Raw genomic sequence first — 18403 nt, forward strand, 5'->3', positions numbered from 1 at the left:
GCTTCCAGGCCGAGGGAGCCGACATTAGTCCACAGACAGCTTTCTGGGTCATGTGGCCAGCATGACTAAACTGCTTCTGGTGCAATGGAACACAGTGATGGAAGCCAGAGCTCACAGAAATGCTGTTTACCTTCCCACCACAGCGGTCCCTATTTACGTGCACTGGTATGCTTTCAGACGCTAGGTTGGCAGCAGCTGGGAGAAAGCAAAGTGGGTGCCTGACATCCACCTCATTTATTTATGAATCATCTGCATACAAATGGACTGAATTTGCAAACAGGTCATTGACACAAAATGTGGCAGTGGGGCATGATGCTGTTCAGGATTTCATCCTTCCATTCCATTCCATTTCTCACCACCATTTCTCATTGCCCTGCCCTAACAGTCCATCAGCATGGAGACTACTGAGCATGCTGAGTCCTCATTGGGCTATTATTCCTACCCCCAACCTTTCCTAAAGGTTATGTGTTTGTTAACATAAATCTGGAATTTCCACAAGGTTGCTGATAACTTTTTTCTTCTGTGCAAATGCTGCTGATTTTATTTGCATTTATTTTAACATTTATTGCCCTACCTTTCCCCACAAGGAGCTCAAGTCCTCCCTCTCTCCATCCCCATCCCTGTTCAGCTGAGAGACAATGACTGGATCACAATCACCCTGTGAGCAGAATTTGAACCCTGGTCTCTTAGTCCTAGTTCATAACACCATACCACCCATTCCTATATTGCCATCACAGCCTGGACACTGGAAATAAAATGAATGATGATAATACACTTGGCATGTGCAGATTAGCTGTATTTCCAAAGCAGTTGGTATCTGGGCAAGGGCAGGGGGATAGAAATCTGTTCACCTATATCATACAGGGCTGCTCCATTTGAACTACACCAAAAGAAATAAATAGACAGGGCAGTTCCCCTGGACAAGATGCATTTATTGTGTGTGTGCAAATGAGAAGACGTTACTGCCAGTCAGCAGCTCTACTATCGAAATATGAATGATAGTGAAAGGTCAAGCTCAGAAAACACAGAGGAGAAGAATACAGTGGCTTTTAAGAATGCAATGCAAAGTGACAGGTGAAAGTGTGATCCAGGAAACTAGGAGTTAAGGTCTGTGTTTATTCAGCATTTCTCTACAAGACATGGTTTCCTATCGGAGTCTTATCACTGGTTGGGGCCAGCAGTAGCCAAAGTGATGGACCCTCCAGATGCACTTGGACTACAGCTGCCATCCTCCTTGACTATTGGCCATGCTGGGCAGGGCTGATGGGAGTTGGAGTCTAACAATGTTAGGGCACCACCAGGAATTCAGGACAGGGGTATCTAATGCAGTATCCTCCATAAGATGTTGGAATATGACTCCCATGGTCCTTGGCCACTGAGCAGGCAACCTGGGGTTTGATGGGAGCTTTAGTGCAACGACATCTCGAAGGTGCCATGTTGTTTGGTCTGGATCTTAGATTGTGGGGAAGACCTGAGAGCTGCAGCAGAAAGCAGAGGCATCGTCGTGCATTTTCACGCCGTGTCCCCATTTATTGGGAGAATCCCCCCGAAGGCTTTGCCGGAATTAACCAAGGTGTTTCTGCTGTTGTTTGACATAGCCCACCACGTTATTGGAACTGCCTCCTGTAAAACAACAATGGGCAGAATAGGTGTTAAACGTGAACATTTAAGAATGTGAATCCATTCAAGAATATCATGGTGTATGTTAGAATTCCTGCTCCATGACTGCAGTCATGGGATTTTTGTCTTTCACATGCCATGATATGTTTTGACTCCACAGAGTGGGAAGTGACGGAGACAGGATGTTTGTGTTACTGTGTTCTGTGAAGTGGGACTATTGTCCTTTGTCCTTTTTCTCTTTGCTGTCTGATGCTAGAGAGAGAGGGAGCCATGTTGCAGTGCTCCATGTGTGTTTATATGTAAATAAAGTAGATTAGCCAACATACTGAGTTGCTGAATTCTGTCACATGCATGATGTGCAAACTCTGCGGATCCCTAAGTGTGCCAGTGTCGGTTGGCATCGGTCGCTGTGATGTTCAGGCAGAAGAAAGCTTATGAAGCTCCTGAACGATTGACCGGGAGGGAGGGAACATGCCAGACGGGCATGTGTCTCTGCCAAGGTCCTACTCGAGTGTAGGCTGAACTCCTGATGGTGTAATGGGGTTATAGAATTACAAGGTGAAGACCAGTGGGATAGGAAGAGAATAGCAGCTGTTTACATATGTAGAACCCATATGCAGGCCAATGGCCCATCTAGTCCAGCATCCTGTTCTCACAGTGCCTGTGGGAAACCTGCAAGCAGGATTTGCGCACAAGAGACCTCTCCTTGCCTGTGGCTTTCAGCAACTGGTATTCAGAAGCATTGCTGCCTCCATCTGTGGAGGCAGAGCGTAGCTACCATGACTAATAGCCAATGATAGCCCTCTCCTGCACAATTTTTTCTAATCCTCATTTAAAGCCATCCAAATTAGTGGCCATCACTGCCTCCCCTGGAATGAATTCCATAGTTTAACCATGCAATGCATGAAGAAGAGCCTGCTGGATCAGGCCAAAGGCCAACCTAGTCCAACAACCTGTTCTCATAGGGCCCAGTCTTTGGGAACCCCATAAGTAGCAGCCCTCTCCCCACTTGTAATTTCCAGAAACTGGCTTGGAATCCTAGGAAGGAATTCATGGCGATTCAAGTGGACCGTTGGATGATTGTTAATATGTATGTATGTATGTGTGTGTGTGTGTGTGTGTGTGTGTGTGTGTTTAAAGTGACTTTTATTGTGCATTAATTATTCTATTGTAACCCATTTCAGGACCAAAAAAGCTCTCTCTCTATATATATACACACACACACACATGTTTTGAAACAAACAAGCAAGCAAGCAAGCAAGCAAACAGCAATATGCATTTAAGCTGAATTTGTCATGATCCAAATCGCAGTGGTGGAGTCTTACCAAAATATTCCTTGTAATATTTAGGCCTTAGATTCCACCCATCTGGGAAGAAAAACAAATGAAAATGAGCTCCAGATAGTCATTCCAATTTTACTATCTTGCATTGACCACAACATGCTGGCTGGCTGTTCTCCTGACTTTGCTGAAACCATTATGTTGCACAGCCCTTTAGAAATGAGGCAGTAACAAATCTGAACTCCAGACAATAGAGGGAGCTTACCCAGTTTCCTCTATACCAGTGTGTAGCCAATGCAGTGGACTCCAGAAGTTGTGGACCACAACTCCCAATATCCCTGAATATTGGTCATGCTGGCTGGGAATGATGGAAGCTGCAGTCCCAAAAAATCTGAAGGGCACCATGTTGGCTTTTCCTTCTCAATGATCTGCAGAACACTTACAGTCACACCTAGTGTCTGGAAGCCAGAAGTACAAAAGAATCAGAAAAGATAAGCATTGACTCACACATGGATCAGAGGTGGGGAACCTCAGGCCATGTGGCCCCCAGACCACACCACCCCCCATTTGTGCCCTTCTCAAGCACTTTTGCTGGAGGGTGTCTTCAATCCTGCTTGCCAAAACAGAGAGGTGTGTGCATAGAAACCTTTGATTTGTGTGTGGCAGAAATGTACCCTGCTGTACACAAGAGTCACGTTTGTGGTTGTTCCACCTCTTGACCCTCAAGAAGGTCAAGGGCATGTGACCACCAGAAGGTGTAGACCTACCAGAGTTCCCACGAAGCTTAATACACTGGCCCCTGTTGGGAATGCCCTCAGCGGCGTTGCCAGGATTAATGATGTGGCATTCATATCCTGTTGGGCAGTGCAGAGGCTCGTCTCCATCTTCTGTGGTGCTGCATGCTTCGGCTGCGGAAAGAGTCATAGGAGAACATGAGAAGGTCCCCACCAGGCCAGGCCAAAGGTCCATCTGGCTTAGCGTGTTGAGGCTCCTGAGTTGACCAAGCCATGCTCAAGGATCCTCCCTGCTGGCTTGGTTTGCTGGTTGCCTTCTCAGCCCAAAGGTGACAAGAACATGACATGGATGCAGTTAAGTGCCCACAAAACCTCACTGCTCAGTTAGTGGCCCACTATGTCTTTCAATGTTCCGCCCTTGAGCCTTGAACTCAGATCTCTGCCAGGGACAGTTGCAAATCAATTGGCTTTGTGGGGAGGGGGGCATTTTTCCTAGTCATTAGATAACCCTGATTGTTCATCTCTATTAGGCTATGTGAATTAAAGTAGCTTTTCCAAAGGAAGTCCAAAGTACAAGGTTGCCAGCTTTCATCCTGCCCCAGCCTCTTCCACTTTTTAACAGCTGCTTGGTGTGTGGGCATTAGCAGGTGATCACATTTCTCTCTGTGCTGTGAAAAGTTTTGTGAGCTGATTTCTGCATAGTGAAGTGTGCTTAAAAGCACAAGAGCATGCCAGTTCAGTTTTTCATGATCAGCTGGTAACATCAGAAAGGGAGAGAGACACACAGAGAGAGAATCTTGCTAGAAAAGAGACCAGGTTTAGTTAGCTTTTGCTGCCTTTCTCTGGGGAGCCATAGCAGAGAACCCTCACACAGTGTCAGAGTGTCTCCACTTCAAAGGACCAGAGAGCAGACAGAGTCTTTGCCTGAGACTCTGGAAAGCCGCTGCTAGTCAGAGTAGACATTACTGGTCTGGATGGGAGGCAACTTCCTATTGTTACACACACTCCACTCTCCAAGTGGAGATTTCACGGGTTCCAGCACATAGGTCAGTTTGGGTTTCCTTGGAATGAGGGTCACCAGTGATGGCGGTAAATTTTTATTTGTTTACACATATGCACAAGCTGGGCATAAGATGGAAGAGCTCTTAGTATTAAAACTCTAACAGATTTTGCTTCTCCATTAGGTTTCTTGCGGAGTGTGTGTCTGTGCCCAAAGCCACAGCTGGGGGTTTAGCACAGAGAGCAAGCCAGACCTCTGTGTCTTCCTAGCTCCAGTCAAGACCAGCTCAGGTCTGTTGTCTTACACTTGTTTATTGCATCACCTCCAGACAGGTGAGGGGAGAAGCCCTGTCTCCTGGAAGTATCTCTAGCTCAGGCATCCCCAAACTCAGACCTCCAGCTCTTTTGGGACTACAACTCCCATCATCCCTAGCTAACAGGAGCAGTGGTCAGAGATGATGGGATCTGTAGTTCCAAAACAGCTGGAGGGCCAAGTTTGGGGGTGCCTGTATTTGTAGTAGTATTTGTACTGTTTAGACATGCAAAGAAATACTTTGCAGGCCTAGCTAGAGCCCTTAACTTAACAAAGAGACTGGTCTGACCATTTTACCAGAATCCTCACCCATCCTACAATGCTATAACCAAATTGGGAAACATATTTGTAGAGCAGTATCAATATTCTGACACCTTCCAAATGATGCACACATTTTTCTGACCTTGTAAAACTTCTTCTGGTCCGTCGAGAAGCCAGCCATTTCCACCCAGCCAGCGTGGCTTGGGCTGAACCAACCAATCCAAAACTGTTCAAAAAAACCAGACATTGTTATGGAGAACGAGAACACTGAAAAGTGAATAGAAGAACTCAAGGACTGCTTTGCTATGATGGATCATTGGTTGATGCCACTCAGTAATCTGTCAATTGACAGTGGGCAAATGGATACTCCAGGGAAGTTCATAAGCAGAGGGATGGTGGTGGTATTTTGCTCCTTGGCTGCATTCAGACATGCAGAACATTGCACTAGTTTTCCTGATTATAATGCTAGTGCTTCTGTTCTGGTTTCTAATGTTGCTTTCACATGGCAGTACCTGTAGCATTGGGGAATTGTGGCTTTTTGATCAATATACCTGCAGGTCATGCTAAATGTCATTCACATGGTGACGAACAACATTGACACACACCATTGGACAACGTGGCTTCTCCCATACCCTTTCAGCACATGTGTGCTTCTGTTCCCCCATTATCCCCCCATGAAAAAAAACAGGAAAGGCCTTTACTCCCATGGTTTTCTGGGTTAATGGGCTTCCAAATGGATGTTTTCTGGAAGTAATTACCACAGAACTGAGTGATAAGCTTCTACTATGTTCTACTAGATTTCCAGAAGTGACTTTTATGTCATTTGAAATCTCATAGATCAAAGAATCACAAAGGGACCCTGACAATCATCTAGTCCAACCCTCTGCAATGCAGGAATATGCAGCTATTTCTTACAGAGATCAAACCTGCAACCTTGGCATCATTAGCACCACACTGAGCTATCCAGGGTCAAATATAAAGTGGGAATTAACAGTTAGGGAAACACTGGGGAAACAGAATAAACTGCTGTGGGAATTCAGCCTTAACACTCAACATCTGATACCGTGCAGCTGAACCTGGAAGCAGCACTTACCATTTTGATCTGCCAAAGGCAGACCTCCATGCATTCCTCTGATCAAATATTTTATGCTAGAGATCAATAACACCCTTTCTCTCTCTCACCCCTCATCTGGTCCAGCATGACATATTAAGGGCTGGCATACCTGGAGGTGGGGGCACCGACTCCAGGCAAGCATAGATGCACCCATTGTAGCAGCAGCGCTTGTGTCTCTCACACTCGGAGTCCGAGCGACAGCTGGGCACCTCGCACGCTCGGTCAGGCAGCGTCTGCGGTGGAGGGGGGCAGCGGTCGTTCTTCTGGTAAGGCGTTCCATGGGAATGAAGGGGGTACTCGTAGTCCTAAAAGAAGTAGAACATATCCAGTCTTTATTGAGCATTTATTCTGATTTGTTTGCGGGGAGTACTTGGGGGAAATAGGGCACTGCCCCACCAGCCTCATTCTGCCCCCAGCCACTCCTCACCTGTCTGATTTCATAGTCCAAGGGGTTGGCACTGCCTTCTTCCTCCTCCCTAGTCTCAAAACTAGAATCAGTTGGCTCTGCCGCTCATTGGCTTTGGCTAGCATTGGCTCTGGCGCCACCTACTGTTGATCTTCCTCCTTTCCAACTTGCCAGTCCCGGTGGGCACTATTATGGGGACATCATCTATTGTGCACTCATCCTGATTTGCTTGTGGAGGTGATAATACAGCTTCCTGTTCATCATTTTTTCATTCCACATTTTTCAATGCATTTCCCCATCACTTTCCCACCTTCAAGAGCCCATTGTTGATTTTTGTTTAAGTGGATTTCTTGTGTTTGGATGACAGAACACAGTCATTCACAAACTCAATTTTCCTAGTATATTCTTGAATCCCTCCTGCAAAATACGGGCGGTCTGGAGGTGGCCTTAGAACAAAATGTATCAATATTTTATGTTGCACATTAATCGTGGAATTCTGATATATGTTTTTGGTTCCAAAATAATTTCAGTTCTAGACAGTCCAGGGAAGTCACATTGAGTCTCATAATTCATGTTCAAACACCATGCTTTATTTTTTATTTTTTACTTTAAAAGGGGGACACTTTTGGAGGAGGGGGTAGGGTGGCTCCTTAGGTATTGCCAAGAAAAAAAGATAAAAGAGGACACAGATTTGCACTTCATGTCCTAGTTAATGTATAGGCATACATATAAATTTAAAAATAATGACTATAATTTAAACAGAAATATAATACATCTCTCCAAAGTAGGGACAACTCTGTCCAGGTGACCTGTATGGCTCCTGTTCTCTCTTCTTAGCGAGTTTTATCTTTCAACCAGACTTGGACCAAACAACCTTTAAAATAGAGGACTCCTTCAAACAGGACTGTTAAAACAGAGGGGAGGATTCCTAATTTTGAAGATAATCATCCAAGGTAGAAACTTCCCAGTTCAGGATTTTACATGTTTCTCCCCTGCAACTACTTCCAAACCTACCAACTGAATGTAACTGAGATGTTGTTAACCATTTTAATTAGAAGTGTGTGTGTGTGTGTGTGTGTGTATATATACTATGCAGCATTAACTTCAGCCATTAGGATTTTGAAGGTTGTCTGCATTACTCAGATGGTCCAGCAGATGGCGCTAACTGGCAGCGATAACAGCTATGAAGAGCCGTTAATTTAGGGACCATCCATTAACACGTATCGCGCTTTCAAAAACTTTTCTTAATCCTTCCATTACATTTTGCTACATTTTAAACCGACACTTCCTTCTTCCTTTGTCACACCTTGGTAAAGGTAAAGGTAAAGGGACCCCTGAACATTAGGTCCAGTCGTCACCGACTCTGGGGTTGCGACTCTCATCTTACTTTACTGGCCCAGGGAGCCGGCGTACAGCTTCTGGGTCATGTGGCCAGCATGACTAAGCCGCTTCTGGAGAACCAGAGCAGCGCACGGAAACGCCGTTTACCTTCCCACCGGAGCGGTACCTATTTATCTACTTGCACTTTGAGGTGCTTTTGAACTGCTAGGTTGGCAGGAGCAGGGACCAAGGAACGGGAGCTCACCCCGTCGCGGGGATTCGAACCGCCAACCTTCTGATTGGCAAGTCCTAGGCTCTGTGGCTTAACCCACAGCACCACCCGCGTCCCATCACACCTTGGTACACCCTTTTAAATCTCCATTATGGGTAGTGTGGGATGCATTTTGTTTCTAGTGAGAGATTGTTTGCACCTCTATTCGAAAGCTAGAGCTGCACATCAGCTGGTTGAAGATTTTGTTATACCTCAATGTGTTTTCCAAGGTGAATTTATTTTTAGGCCATGATTATCTACTCCAGAGGAGGTGAAATCCAGCCCCAGGGCCAATCTTGGCTCACCAGGGAGTCCAGATTGCTCCATAAAGGCCATTCAGCTGATGTCACAGGAGGAGGTTGAATCCTGGTAAGATCTGCTTTGTCTGTGCATTCTGTGTGGGGAACAGCCTGGCAAAGCAGGCCTGTGCAGCCAGCAGGTTTGAAGCCCCCACCTATCAGCTGATGAGCAGAGAGTTCATTCCTACAGGGTGCTGCTTCCCTCCTGTATCACAGCCTTTCTCAACTTCTCCAGAAGTTCTTGGACTACAACTCCCATCATCCTGGGCTAGCCAGGTTAGGGATGATGGGAGTTGTAGTCCAACAACATCTGGGGACCCAAGGTTGAGAAAGCCTGCACTAATGGAAAGGGCACATGCAGCCTTGGGGCGAACCTACACCCATGGTTTTTAACGTTAAGGAGGTGTTAAGGTACGGTTTTGATAACCATATGGACACATGACATCCAACTTTTAACTTTCATTATGCAGTATTAAAATGTGACACCTGAAGGCGCCGCAGAGCAACAAGCAACCAGTGAAACAGCATTTTTATATATATAAAAAAGGTAAGAAACACTTCATTTTACAAGTATGCCCTGTGACGTTTTAAAACAATATATCTAACATAGTCCTAACAATGCTAAACAAATCAGTGTAGATCCAGCTATCAACCCCATGCTGCTCCTTAAACCTAAAAAAATCTGGCAGTTCAAAAAACAGCATGGGGCTTTTTGCAAAAGGGCCTTCAAACAGCCCCACACTGTGCTCTGAGGTGTAAAAAGTCAGGGCTTCCAAGTATTGCATCACTTGACATCACTAAGATGCCTAGTGACTGAGAGGTGGGCAGCCCCACCCACCTGTCAGATTGGGCCTCTGAGGGTGGAGAGATGAAGATCTGGCCTGCCAGCCAGAAAAGGTTTCTCACCCCTCATAGAATTGCAGAGTTGGAAGGGACACCCAGAGTCATCCAGCCCAACCCCCTGTAATCACAGCTAAGGAATCCCCGACAGATGACAATCAAACCTGTTTAAAAACCTCCAATGAAGGAGAGCGCACTACCTTCTGAGGTAGTCCAATCCCCTGATCTGGGACTGTAAACTGATTGTAATAATCTGGATTTTATGCTATGATGTGTCATTCTTTGTGGGGTATCAAGATAGAAATCAGCACAGCTGCCTAAATTTTTTGAGTCTATTTAGGTTGTGGTTATGGAAGCCACCCTTTCATTTGAAAATTTGCCAAGACATTTCTAGATCTTTTGCCTCTGTAACAATCATGGCTCATAGCCATTCATAGACTAATCTTCCAGGAATGTGTTGACTCTAGTGCTATTTAAGTCATCAAAGTTAACAGTCATTCCCACATCTCGTGGAAATGAAGTGCATTTGTTTAAAAAGAAGAACAGTTAATAGTCCTAATAAACTTTTTGTAAGTGGGCACAAACTCTTTGCAACCCTCCCCCCCCCCAATGCTTTAAAAAATCTCCCTTTGGATAAAAGTATTGGTGTGGTGTGGATTCTGAAAGCAGACAGTAGAGTCAGATGCTGAGCCGACAAGAAGTCCACAAATGAAGTTAATTGTCTCTTCTTTGTGATGACAGGCCTTGATCCCCTCCTGCCCCCACCATGTCTCATATGCCCAGCAGTCACTATCTCCCCCCAACCAGTTCTAGTCAAATACAAAAGGCGTACCTGAGATATTTGAGATACCTGACATACCTGACTGTGGCTCTCGTTGATCAGAAGGAGCCAGGGGTCACTCCCTACTGAGCCTTTAAAAATCTGGGCTGCCCTTGTTTAAAAATGGCATGGCTTGTTTGTTTGTTTGTTTGTTTGTTTGGATGTGTCGAGGAAGAGCGCAGAGTGCAGACTGCTAGGAAAAAAGCATACTCACAAACACACCTTGGCTATCTTAAGAGCAACAAAACCCCAGAGCCCCACCAATTAGCATTTCAATGCAACAGGAATGTAGGAAGCTGCCTTATACAGAGCCAGAACACCTGCCCATTTAGCTCAGTATTTTCCACACTGACAGTTGCCCAGCGTTTCAACAGGGGTCTCTCTCAGCTCTACCTTAAAATGCTGGGGATTAAACCTAAGACCTTCTGCATGCAAGAAAGATGACTTTCCACTCGCCTGTGGCCCTTTGCAATGTTGTCTTCCCTTTAATACTTTCCTGATGCAATTTCTTATCCTATTAATGGGCAAATAATGGTTGGGGGGAGGGGAGGCAACACTTTTATGTGGGAAGGTGTGGGTGTATGTGATTGTGTGTGTCCGTGCAAATGATCTAGACTGGGTCTCTTGTGTCTAGCCTCTCCATCTCCCACCTTAACGGCAACCAGCTCCTTGCCCCACACCCCCGAGGCAGGTATTTCATTTTTGCCTCCTGGTACACCCGCCTTTGCTCACAGATCATTTTAATCTAAGAACATCTGGGGTCTTTTCCAGTTCAGTAGCACCTGGATGACAGGTAAGCTGGAAAGAACATATCCTGGAGGGTTTGGGCACCGTGCCTAATTCTCATGTATTACCATACTGTTAACATTGTTCCTGTTCCACTGTGTCATCCCTCTGGGCTGAGATTATGCAGCTACACACACACACAAAATCCACAGACACACCAAGCTCTATTTTTATCATAGTACATGATATAAATGATGTTGACAAGCTATATCTGATTGTCATTATGTTTATGAGACAAAGCCCCATTGTTCCAGTATGCAAACAACCCTTCTAGAAGATGCATGTCTGTTCACTTCTAGCTTATTGTAGGTCCCTGCAGTCTCCGGAATATTCTGTTGCAATTTTAATCCTTTCTCCGTTTCTCCCAGGATTGCTCCTTTGTATTGAATACCTTCAATCTGTCTGTTCATCTGGTAGCAGCTAGGTTTCTTCCGTTCCTTATTATCAATAAATCTGGAGGTAGGCGCCCTCATTTCCACCTCTGACTTTATCATAGGAGGGCTAATACCATGTTCTGCCACTAGGTGTCACTCTGTATGATTTCTCCTAGCATAAGGAGGTTATTGCTGCATTCTGCCACTAGGGGGTCACTGTTTGACAAATTGCTTTGCTTCATTATGGTTAACACATGGATCAGGAATGCTTTGCTCCAGGTAGCACCAGAAACTCCCATGTGTTCACCCATGCAGACAGAGTTCATGTTTTAGAAAAGAGGCCTCTAGGTGAACCCATGGTTGAGTTTTGAGCTGAAAGTGGGCCTTCTGACTCTTTCTTCTCCAAATGAAATGGGGTGTGTGTGTGGGTGGGTGGGTGTAATGTGGGGTTTTTGGGGAGGATATGATGGAATGGAAAGGTATATGCATTTATAAAAGCATTTCAACAGAATGATCATAATAGTGTGATGTCGAGTTCCAATGAAATTCATTTGAAGAAGTGGCCAGCCACATTCTAGCTGTGAACTCAAAGTTTCAGGCAGGGCGGGGGAACTAAAAAAAAGGACCCATCAACACATCTGTAGAACAGATGATGGTTCGTGCAATGCTTTCTGATCCATGTTATCTGCATGTATCTAAATTCATAGCAACTCTCTACATCATTCTTGTTGGATTAGTAATTTTAAAAAGCTACCCGACCGTATTCTTAGTAATAACGTATTGAACCCATTGGGAGCTGTTGACTTGCATTTCAGCATGAACCCACTTAATTCACAGCTCCCAAAACAATATGCAAACTGAAAGACAGCCATCCTTTATTTGCCCATTTCTGAATTTGCAGTGCAGTTCTTCAGCCGAGTCGTGTGCAAAAATGCACATAGTAGAGAAAAGCGTGCATAAAAATCCATATAATAATGAAAACAACTTACAGAAATGGGTATTAGAGAAAAGCACTTGCCAAAATGCATGCATATTAGACAAAATTTCATACAGAGGCATGTCTGTTAGGAGGATTGATCATTAAAATGCTGGTGAATTTTTGAGAGGACATTTTAAAAATAAATAAATCACAAACTGATAGGGAAATTCAGATAACTGAAATTCAGATGTTTTTGATTTTTTTTTATTTTTTTTTTTGCAGGGTGGGTGTGGGTGAAGGGACCTGAGAAATGGAAATTGACAGATTCTCCCACCTATTTCTGAATAAGTGTGTTTCAGACCTGAGTGTGTCTGTTCTTGACCTAATGGACCACATAGAAGCAAAATTGTGCAGAACCTGTCTACTAATAACAACTCCCTTCCTTTCTAATCTAATTTATGAGTGGACTTTAAAACTAATCAATTCCCTGACCTAAGTCCCCCTGAAATCACCCCTTTTAATGCCTTCCTTTTTCAAGGAGAGCCCTCTCTGCTGCCTTTTGATCACTTTCCGTTCTTAGTAATCCTAGAGAGTTCCTGCTAACAATAATAGGAAATGAGCTTTCAAGGAAACGGTGATTAAAACGCCTCGTCTTTTCAACCTCAAACAATACTTGAGGCCCTTTTGACTTCCACCTGACCTACAGTAGATTTCCTCTCTGAAGAAGCTCAATCCCACCCAATCCCACTTGGCTCCTGTCCAGTGCTGCTTTTTTTCTGGGGGGGGGGGTGCAGGGGTACACATACAGCTTAAACATTTTGTGAATCTTTGTACTTTTGTCTATTTACTGCATTTATTTTCCCCAAATTGAACTATGTATAAAATGGTGATTTTCTTGAGTCAAAATGAGAGTACCCCTAAACATTTTTTTAGGAAAAAAAGCACTGCTCCTGTCAGTATATATCACTGCACACACCCCAATCTGTTAGCGCCAAGAGACCCTAAGGCAGTGATGGCCAAACTTGGCCCTCCAGCTGTTTTGGGACTACAACGCCCATCATCCCTGACCACTGGTCCTGTTAGCTAGGGATGATGGGAGTTGTAGTCCCTAAACAGCTGGAGGGCCAAGAAGTTTGGCCATCACTGCCCCAAAGGCTAAGTTTCCTTAGACTGAAGGCCAATGAAGTCTCTGGTATCTTTAATACACACACACACACACACACACACAGAGAGAGAGAGAGAGAGAGAGAGAGAGAGAGAGAGAGAGAACCTGAGCACAAGATGGAAAGGCAGCAGTAACACTCCATCATATCATGCTTCCCCATTAAGTTTGGGATCCCCAAAGCCATAGTTTTGGATTAAGCACACACAGCAAGGCAAACCTTTGCATCTCTTTCTAGCTTTCAGCTCCAGCCAGACTAAAAGCTAGTTTCCAGCCAGCTGAGAGTGTGGAGGATGGAGGGCTACCCATCTCCTAAGAAAGCATCACCACCCAGTTGTCTCTATGGCAACACACCTGTTCTTTACCAGCCATTTAGACATGCACATAAAAACACCAGAGCCTATTAGATCAGGCCAGTGGCCCATCTAATACAGTGTTCAGTTCTCATAGAGGCTAACTGGGTGCCTGAGAGAAACCCACAACCAGGACCCATGCATCCCTATTCCCCTCAGCTCCCAAAGTGGTTTAGCAACCACTCCCTCGTCCCAGGGAATTCTAAAAATTGCAACTTTGTTGGGGGAAATTGTGTTCTCCTAATGCACCCTTAACAAACAATGGTTCACAAGATTCTTTGTGGGAAGCCATGACAGGTGAAAGTGGCGTGAGTTTTGGGGGGGGATGGTGCATATGAGGCCTAACCTAAGTTTGGCTCTCTCCACCCAGCCACTTTCTTTCAACTCTGTGGTCATTATCCTGCCTCTCTCTGCAAGATCAAAGCCTGGCTAGTCAGGGCCAGAATTCTGAGCTAGATGGATGAATTCTCAATAGAACACCACATCCGATGTCCCTAAGGCTAAGCCCATCTTCTTAAGCCTCTCTGTTGCAGGCATAGAAACCTCCAGTGCTCTTGCTGCTTTGATGGAACCAATGGCAGAAAGCTGTGGATCCGGATGGATGTGGCTATGAGTCCTCTCACTTCTGGGAATCGGATGTGGGTGTGTGCATGTCATGCTTGGAGCTGATGTATTGTTATGGGTGTCTAATAATTGACTTTAGGTTACAAGTCTAGCCGCACTTTCCTGGAGCAAACCCCATGGAATTCAATAGGATTTACTTCCAAGTAGACTCAGTTAGGCTTGCACTGTCACTGCAATTTTTTTTGTATCTGTTTTTGCATTAATGTGCTGCTCTGGAGACCTTTGAGTAAAAAAGGGGCATATAAATAAACCATCATGTCCCACCCTGCAGTTTTCATACTATGGGGTCTGCTTATCTCCTACACTGAAACCAAGTCCCAGCGAGGAGCCCACCCTCTGGAAAAGACCTATCTACATTTCTCCTTGGGGCATATTCAAAGACAGTGGTCCTTCAACATGCAGGAGGGTGGGCAGCAAGGGAGGGGGATCCTGAACCTTGCCAGCTCAGCATATGACGTGATTGGCAGCTTGCCCAAAGTGCAAATACCATGAAGGCATCTTTGGAAGAGGAGAGGCAAGTAACAGCAAGCTTCCTAAACACACACACACACACACACACACACACACACCCAATCCAGAGAGATCTCCAGAATGTAAGAGAAGAGAGAAAAGATGGCAAGTTAGAGTGTCAGATCAGAAGCTGGGAGACCAGGGTTCAAATCCCCACTGGTCCATGAAACTAGCTGGCCTTGGGCCAATCACAGTGCAGCACTCTAATCTGCCTTGCAGGCTTGTTTGTGGATGAAATGGCAAGCAGGGGAAGAACCATGGATTCTACCTTGAGCTCCTTGGAGGAAAGGTGGGTTAGAAACAAAGGAAATAAAAGAGTCGCTGCAGGAGCCCTCTCTCCAATTTTAAAATAAGAATAATATATATACACCAGAAGACAAGACCAAAAGTAAGAAGAGCCCTTCTGGGGTCCATCTAAAGGCCCATCTTTTCCAGCATCTAACTGGCGGTCAGAACAGCCTAGCATACATAAATACTCATTCAGTTAATGTAATGATCAAGACATCCGTATTAGTGTCACATCAAAAGCACAGATTCATAGAGGAGAAATTCTAGGGATGTAGTCAACCCGAAGAATTCAGTAATTTGAAAACAATTGATCACACACGCAGGCACAAAAGAATCAATGCTTCATATAAGCATTCCCAATTAAACAAACAAGAAATCATCATAGAAGGCAAACCCCTAATAAATTTAAAGAAATGTGTACAGTATTCCATTTCAAGACAACATCTGACATCACACTTTATTTTCAGTTATATGGCTGCATTGAATCTGCTCTGCTCATATAATTTCCTGGCTTTTTAGTAAAATTATAAACATATGTCCCTCTTAATTATCACTGTTTTTAAATGTTATTGAAAGTAAAATCAGCTGCTCTATGTATCTAGATCCCATTGAATTCAGTGGGGTTTAGTCCCAGGTAAAAAGGGTAAGGTTAGACTTTAAAAATGATTTGTGACTATTTTTATGTAAGAACACAAGAGCCCTGCTGGATCAGTCCAATGGCCCATCTAGTCCAGCATCCTGTTCTCACAGTGGCCAACCAGATGTCCATGGGAAACCTGCAAGCAGAACCTGAGCACAAGAGCCCTCTCTCCTCCTGTGGTTCCCAGCTACTGGCATTCATAAAACATTACTGCCACTGAAAGTAGAGGCAGAGCGTAATTTTGTGGAATCTGTATCTTCTACCCAGTGCTGAGATCCTCTTTATGAAATTATAAATAATAATCCTAAGGGACCAATTATGTCTTATGTGTCCCTTAGAATTGAATAGGGACCTTTAGGGTGTGAGTTTACCCCCTGTCTGCATATTCCCAATCAAACCTCTGGTTCTTGGTTATTTAGCCCTGTGTTATAGATTATTTCTCCCCTTTATTCACTTATTTGCAGAGAGGAGAGCTGCAGAAACTGAAGAGGGGGTGGTTTACAAGATTTTTAAAAGGGGGAAAAGTGATTTCCTGGCAAATAATACTCATAGAGTAGACCCAAATCCATTGATCTACTGGGTAACCTCTAAAGATACCCCATTTCTTTTGCTTGTGCACCTCTGATTTTTCCTTTAAGGAAGACCCAATGCATTATCCATCCCCAAAGGCAACACACTTCTTCAGGATACAGGAAGCTGCCTTGCACTAAGTAAGCCCACTAAATCAATCTAGCTCAGTACTGTTTCCACGGGCTGGCAGTGGCTCTCAAGGATTTCAGGCAGAAAAGCCAAGGATTAAACATGGGCCCTTCTGCATATTCTACCACTAAACTATGCCCCCCCCCCCGCAACTCTGGTTTCCCTGTCCTCCACCTTCCAAGCCAAATCTACTTACATCGTATTTGTCTGCCAGCTTCAGGTGTGAGGCTCTTCTCCAGCGCTTTTTTCCACAGCAGCAATGCGGGGATAGGAGAAGCGTCAAGCACAAAGTGACCACCAAGAAATGCTGTCTGCACCCCATTCTGACACACGCACAGACCCGTCTCTTCTCCTTACACTGAGAACAATTAAAAACTCCCCGACTCCAAATTCAGCAAGGACGAGGCTGGCTTCAGATTTCTTTAGAGCAGAAAGAGGAGGTTGGTTTTGGTCAGGCAAAAGTCCAGCCCAGCCAGCCCCTTGCATGCAAGCACACACAGCTATTAGTCCTAAAAGATGGTTGTAGGAGCTCTGGGTGCAACTGAGAACGTTGTTGGAGAAGTTTCGTGCTTCCAAGTTTGATCAGGTTGTCCGATCTCGCAGCTGCTCCAACGGCTGTGCCCCCCACCTCCCTGGAAAGATGGAAAGATTATTTTTAGACCTTTGTTTCAACATCTGGCACTCCTAGAGAGAGAGAGGCCCATTCAAAGCCAGAGAGAACGAGAGGATCAGATGACAGCTGCTGTAAGGAGGGAAGGGGGGGGTAGCCGAATTTGTTTTTTGTTTTTTAAAGGTCTCCAAGGAATAGGCAGGGCAAGCGCAAGCAAAATCTCTCAAGTCTTCCCATGGCAAGGCTCCTCGCAATGACTAGTGTAGTCAATTTCTCTTTTGATCAGTTTCTCATTTTTCCAATCTTGTGTTTGGTTCTCTGCATCTGTTTTCTAATGGATCTTTTTTTAAAGTCCTCAATAAAATTCATAAGCATTTTTCTGCATTTTTCTCCTAATATGCACATATTAGTACACAATATCTTCGAATATACCTGTTTTGCAAAGCAATTTCCTCTAGGATCATGCATTTTTGGGTGTTGTTTTTCGTGGATGTATATGCATTTTTACCCTAGTACATGCATTTTTGAACACATCACTTGGTGGATGGGTGGGGCGGGGAGAACAGCATTGCAAAAACTCAGAGAAGTCCAGATTTCAAAGGGTGCCTGCATTTTGGTCCATGCATTGTTTCAGAAAATGCAAATTAGCTAGGTTCACCTTCAAATGTGATCTGACTCCAAGTTCTCCTCCGTCTGGACCCCGTCACATGTAGTCTGCAATGGCACAGCCCAGACACAGAGTTACCCCACCACCACCACTCTTGGCGAAAAGTCAGTGATGCTCCTTAGTGTAGTAGGGCCAGACTGAAAAGTTTAGAGCCCTTGCCTGTCTCTACTTATGCAGCCGTGCAGTGAACGAATTAAGCCATATGTGTCTTATTAAGGAGGTATTCCCATAAACCCAGAAAGTGCCTAGTGGCTTAAATTAGCACAAAGATGTTGAATAGGGCAATGCATTATTCTGCTGAAAAGAGGAAGCTGTCTCAAAAGTAGAAGGAAGGATTTAAAGCCCCCCCCCCAAAAAAAAACCCCCAAGAATACCAGACTAGAGCCAGCCAATGAGCTTGTTTTCCCTTTGGGCTGCCAGGAAGGGAGCAAGGACAGATGTCAAGCAGTAAAAAGACTCCTTGTGGAATGGCTGCTTGGGGCTTATTCAATTAT

At 44.7% G+C, this 18403-nt stretch overlaps 1 protein-coding gene across 1 annotated transcript; it reads right to left on the bottom strand.

Annotated features, from left to right (window-relative positions):
* Window positions 1-911: 911 nt before the first annotated feature.
* Window positions 912-17369, bottom strand: WFDC1 (WAP four-disulfide core domain 1). The gene is made up of 6 exons (XM_081870318.1): window positions 16829-17369; window positions 6431-6626; window positions 5350-5433; window positions 3668-3808; window positions 2946-2987; window positions 912-1623 (listed from the first exon to the last, which is right to left on the bottom strand). Exons 1-6 carry the CDS (start codon window positions 16952-16954, stop codon window positions 1565-1567), a joined length of 648 nt encoding a protein of 215 aa, XP_081726444.1. The 5' UTR covers window positions 16955-17369; the 3' UTR covers window positions 912-1564.
* Window positions 17370-18403: the final 1034 nt, after the last annotated feature.

Source organism: Podarcis erhardii (assembly GCF_964252035.2).
Source record: "Podarcis erhardii genome assembly, chromosome: 7".
In the NCBI taxonomy this organism is placed as follows: Eukaryota; Metazoa; Chordata; class Lepidosauria; order Squamata; family Lacertidae; genus Podarcis; species Podarcis erhardii.

Bases quoted from the DNA above. Each gene is read 5' to 3' on its own strand.
- WFDC1 (XM_081870318.1), bottom strand. From the start codon at position 16,954: ATGGGGTGCAGACAGCATTTCTTGGTGGTCACTTTGTGCTTGACGCTT. The intron at 2,988-3,667 runs GTAGGTCTACAC...TTTTCTTCCCAG, and splicing joins TAAGCTTCGTGGGAACTCTG to ATGGGTGGAATCTAAGGCCT. The intron at 1,624-2,945 runs GTAAGACTCCAC...GTTGTTTTACAG, and splicing joins ATATTACAAGGAATATTTTG to GAGGCAGTTCCAATAACGTG.